Raw genomic sequence first — 5,815 nt, forward strand, 5'->3', positions numbered from 1 at the left:
ATCTGTTTAACCCATTTAATCTAATTTGATATATTTAATAAATAGATTAAATGGATCGGATCGGATTATCTGTTTAATAAACAGGTCGAGTTTAAATTTGAATTTTTGACCTATGAAATAAATAGGTCGGGTTTAGATTGATGATTTTCTGATCTGATTCGTATTGACCCGATTCATATCGATCCGACCTGATCCAATTGCCACCTCTACCCGTTGGCCACCACCGCCACTAATGTTAGTAGCATTTTCAAGCTCAAGGTGGAGCAAGAATATTCTAATGTACCGGATCCGATCATGAAAATAGCTTCAACGACCACATTTCTCTTTCTTGCAAAAGAAGACAGTGATAGGTGGCAGCTTAATGAGATCCCGATTAGAAATCGGTTGGTGAGTGTACCTCTAACTGATGGCTTACGAGAGATCTAAATTTTAGAAGTGGAGGAAAAAAAAAAAATTTTTTTTTGTTCAATGTTAAAATTTTGGGGGCAATCAACAGGTGGAAGAGGGAAGAGAGGAAAGCTAAGAGATTTGTAGAAATACGAAAGAGATGAAGTGCTTCATGCAGAAAATTAAATACTATTTAATAGGTGATTTACTAAATATATTTTTACATATAAATATAATATAAATGTATTTTTAAAGAAGAAAGGTTTTTTATGAACCTCAGCCAATACGGCATATTAGAAGAGACGGGAGGGCCTGGGCTCTTCGCTGGTAGCTCAACATTGGCTTTGTTGCCGTTTTCAGTTGAATTTGATGTCCAAAATGACCCATATAGCCGGGTTTAACTTGCTTGTTCCGTGTAGCTACCATGACCGCATGATGCAAAGGGAAACTTCTTTTCTTCGTATTCTGTTTGTATAGCAGTGTTGATTGCCAGAATATTTCTACTTTGAGGAGCTTAAAAACGAGGCATATCTTGCATGGTGTTTTCTGTTTACAAGGATCATGCTATTATATTTGTTTTATCCTAAATGATGTGTCTCTCCAACTGATTACTGATGGGAATTATGATGTCCAACCTGATGGGATATGCTTTTCAAGATATTTCTTTCAAAAGCTTTGGAAACTAGATTGTCATCCACTTTACCTCCCAAATGATGTAATTCATATCTTTATCACTGGTAGGAGTTGGGTTTCAAATGCTGTCACATTTATTGCTTGGTTTAGGGAGTATGGATTTACAGAACGGTCTATATCTCCTTCGATCACTATTTGTGTAAAATGGCTTCATCCATGTCTTTAAGATATTGCAAGAATGGTATGTTACAATCCAGCAAAAAGGTTTATAACTTATCCTTCCAGAGCCTGGGTCTGGCAACTAGATTTTGGTCATCTTCAGTGGGTTCTCCTACCTATGGTCCTCCCTCATATGCTTGCTCATATATTCACAGAATGGCTTTACATGCTTCACGAACAATGTTTCCAGAGCTTTTGTTGTTGGTTTGTATTAGCTAACAGGCTTTCTTTAGTTGAGTCTTTTTTAGTGATACAGGTTTACTCCTTTTTTTTATTTGTCTCATTATGTTTTCTTCCTATTTTGGTCCATCTTTGGATTATTGTATAAGGGACACACTTCTCTTCTCCACTACAGACTTTATTTTTCAATAATATAGATCACAAATTTTTACCGAAAAAAGAAAAAAAAAAAAGAAAAAAAGCTGCACCTACCCAGAAAGGGGATTTAAGGTTTAAACTTGTATCCACCCCACCCTGCATCGTAATTCAGGCTTTCAGGTAGTCCAAAGCCCGTGGAGGTTGAAATAATGGCCGACATTACTCGTACTTAAGAACACGCTCCCTTCACTGAGAGGAAGGAGAAATTGTACTATCCAAATTAATGCTCTGCACTGATCTATATAACATTTGGGGGTTGCTTAGTTGAGAGGAACAGGAAGCTTAGTTGAGAGGAACAGGAATGGATGACTATCATTTTAGTTGTTTGATTGAAAAAAAATTTATTTCAATTTTAATTTTAGAGTAAAATAAAAATGATCTAACTTATCTAAAATTTAATTCTTATTCTTTCCTATCCATTCAAATTTTTATTCCGATTCTGATTTCGATTATGAATCAAATATCTATTTTAGTGGTGAACCAAATATCTTATTTTTTATTTCACGATATCCTGGATAATGTTAAACATGGTAATCAAATTAATGCTCTGCACTGATCTATATAACATTTGGGGATTGCTTAGTTGAGAGGAACAGGAATAGATGGCTATCATTTTAGTTGTTTGATTGAAAAAAAATTTATTTCGATTTTAATTTTGGAGTAAAATAAAAATGATCTAACTTATCTAAAATTTAATTCTTATTCTTTCCCATCCATTCAAATTTTCATTCCGATTCTGATTTCGATTATGAATCAAATATCTATTTTAGTGGTGAACCAAATATCTTATTTTTTATTTCACGATATCCTGGATAATGTTAAACATGGTAATCAAATTAATGCTCTGCAATGATCTATATAACATTTGGGGGTTGCTTAGTTGAGAGGAACAGGAATAGATGGCTATCATTTTAGTTGTTTGATTGAAAAAAATTTTATTTCGATTTCAATTTTGGAGTAAAATAAAAATGATTTAACTTATCTAAAATTTAATCCTTATTCTTTCCTATCCATTCAAATTTTCATTCCGATTCTGATTTCGATTATGAATTAAATATCTATTTTAGTGGCGAACCAAATATCTTATTTTTTATTTCACGATATCCTGGATAATGTTAAACATGGTAATCAAATTAATGCTCTGCACTGATCTATATAACATTTGGGGGTTGCTTAGTCGAGAGGAACAGGAATGGATGACTATCATTTTAGTTGTTTGATTGAAAAAAAATTTATTTCGATTTCAATTTTAGAGTAAAATAAAAATGATCTAACTTATCTAAAATTTAATCCCTATTCTTTCCTATCCATTCAAATTTTCATTCCGATTCTGATTTCGATTATGAATCAAATATCTATTTTAGTGGCGAACCAAATATCTTATTTTTTATTTCATGATATCTTGGATAATGTTAAACATGGTAATTAAATTAATGCTCTGCACTGATCTATATAACATTTGGGGGTTGCTTAGTTGAGAGGAACAGGAATAGATGACTATCATTTTAGTTGTTTGATTGAAAAAAATTTTATTTTGATTTTAATTTTGGAGTAAAATAAAAATGATCTAACTTATCTAAAATTTAATCCATATTCTTTCCTATCCATTCAAATTTTCATTCCGATTCTGATTTCGATTATGAACCAAACGCCGATTTCAATCACGAACGAAATATCTTATTTTTTATTTCACGATATCCTGGACAATGTTAAACATGGTAATCAAATTTTCAACTAGCATTGATGTTTTAATCTTGTGCCCTTCTAAGAATGGATTTGGATGGCGCACATAGGCGCATATTACAATCATCAAGTTAAATGCCATTCATCATATTAAACAAAAAAAAAAAAATTGTTGCCATTCAACATTGAGATCGTTGTATTTATCATTATAACCAATATCAAAACAAAAATGAAAAAGGGGGCAGAGAGAGGTGGCGATCGAAGATATGTTTTTTCTCCGGCTGCTAACCGGGTGAAGTAGAAAAGATCGGTAGCATACAGCAGGCTGGCACGCGGGCGTGCACGTGCATGCACATACGTGTACGTGTGCATGTGCTTATGTAGAGGTACGTGTTTCCGCACCTGCGCCTGTACATATCGGCGTTATTATTATTATTATTATTATTTCTTAAGTATTGTTTCCCAGTTCCCACTTTCCACGACCAGGCTTTGTATTAAAAATGGTTAAATGCCACCGACAATGAGGACCCACATACCCTCCATCTGACTGCTGACGCACCTCACGCCATCAACTCGCCTTCCGCGCTGACACCCGCCACCCACCAACTCTGACAGTTTGTGGGGCCCGTTCCCTGACGCACCATCTGATGAGCGAGCCCTCAGACCGTCCGATCAGATCTCGGACGGAGACATTTACCGCCCGCCGAGACAAAAAGTAAAAGGACTCTGCCGCCTTCGGCACCCCTCTTCTTTCTTCTTTAACTCGGCGCCACCACCCTCTACCGATGATGACCAAAAGAAGTCTCAGTTTCGGTCCCAGAAGCGCGTCCCCACCCCTCACAAAACGACAAAAAGAAAAAAAACGACCTGGGAAACGTCTTAAAAGCCCAGCGGGAAACGATTAAACTTTGGCAATACAGTACTTTTACAATTTTACATCATGGTACACAAGGCTTACAGACGAAACTACACACGAAAACGACAGAAATGCCCCTGAGCCGAACGGGATGGCCCATGGGCAATATGGTAATTTTATAACCAGGCCTAATCGCCGGAGTCGTCGTCGTCGTCGCCGCCGCCGAAGAGGTAGAACCGGTTGTAGAGGAGGAAGAGGAGGAGGAGCAACACGAGCGCGACGCCGATGGGAGAACCGCCGACGCGGTGGATGGAGTCCGGGGAGCCCAAGGAGAAGACGTCGGAGAAGGCGGTGCCGCGGTCCGACGACAAGAACCGGATCACAAATATGAGCGTAACAGGGAGGAAGAGAAGCCCCGCAGGGCTCACAAGCTCGGAGATAGCTTCCGACAGCGCTTCGCCACCGTCTCCCACGAGGAAAGGCACCGCCACCACCAGTGCCACCACCACCGCTAACAGCACACCATGTGGCGCTTCTCTCCCTTCCTCCACCATCACCACTCTTCTTGCCTTCCCTTTAGCTGGGAACAAAAGTATATGAGAGAGAGAGAAGGCTGGCTGTGGGTCTATGTTAGACGGTCCTTGCCTTGATGGGTACAACTTATATAGGAGAGGTACATGAGTTGTTTAGTAATAAAAAGAGTGTTGTACAAAAAAAAAAAAAAAAAAAAAAGACTTAACTTGCTTGATTTCTTTTATTTGTGTGTGTGTGTATATATATATATATATATATATATATATATAAAGCTTGATGCCAAGAGGAGGGTCTTGCATTGTTTTTTTCTGGACGTTGGTAATCGGGAAAGTGGGAAGGACACGTGGAGTTGGGTGGGGGGTGCATGCACGTGATGGAGCTTACAAGGGAATTATGGGGTGGGAGCAAACGGAGACTTGAAATGACGGGAGAGGTGGTGGTTCGAGGAATCAACGGGTAGTTGAAGCAGCAAGATGCACGCCGAGTTCCTGCCTCTTGGTGGGTGGAGACTTGGAACTAATCAGGAAGCAGGGGTACAAATAAGTGGGGGCCGGGGAGGACCAGCCAAACAAGATGTGGCAGGCTAGCCTTGTTCCGCCTTTGTCTCGGGCTTGTATTGCAACATTTGTGGGGTCCATATATTTTCTATTTGCTGGACTTACCATTTGTATTTAGGGCTGGGCCCTTATGACATGTCCACACCATACTAATAGGTGCTGGGATGGGTCATGCTGACAAGGCATGTATGTTTTTTAAGTGATAGACTCTATAAGAAAAAAATATAAGAAGAAAAAGATAAGAAGAGAGAAGAAGTAGGATTTTAAGTTTCTACATATAACAATAATTTTTCATATAAGGATCTTTTTGAATTGAAGTTCAAGATCCAATGACTTGATTTTCTTCACTTATCTTATCTATAAGAATGTTTGGTGCTTCCGAGAAGTTGAGATTTTTCTCTTGGAAAATATGTCTACAAAATTTATTAGTTGAAAACTTATTGGTCTTTTTCTTATAGAGTTTTTTTTATACTCTTGTATTATCTTATTATGGATATCTTGTATTCTTCAAATCATTAGTGTATTCCTTTTTAGTGCCTCAATATTTTTCCATTGTTTGAAATTTTAT

At 37.7% G+C, this 5,815-nt stretch overlaps 1 protein-coding gene across 1 annotated transcript; it reads right to left on the minus strand.

The window, feature by feature from the left end:
• Positions 1-4,177: 4,177 nt before the first annotated feature.
• Positions 4,178-4,800, minus strand: LOC140853737 (uncharacterized). Its single transcript, XM_073248637.1, has one exon. The coding sequence runs from the start codon at positions 4,708-4,710 to the stop codon at positions 4,345-4,347; it is 366 nt and encodes a 121-aa protein (XP_073104738.1). The 5' UTR covers positions 4,711-4,800; the 3' UTR covers positions 4,178-4,344.
• Between the last annotated feature and the right edge of the window lie 1,015 nt (positions 4,801-5,815).

This window comes from Elaeis guineensis, chromosome 14 (assembly GCF_000442705.2).
Source record: "Elaeis guineensis isolate ETL-2024a chromosome 14, EG11, whole genome shotgun sequence".
NCBI lineage: Eukaryota > Viridiplantae > Streptophyta > Magnoliopsida > Arecales > Arecaceae > Elaeis > Elaeis guineensis.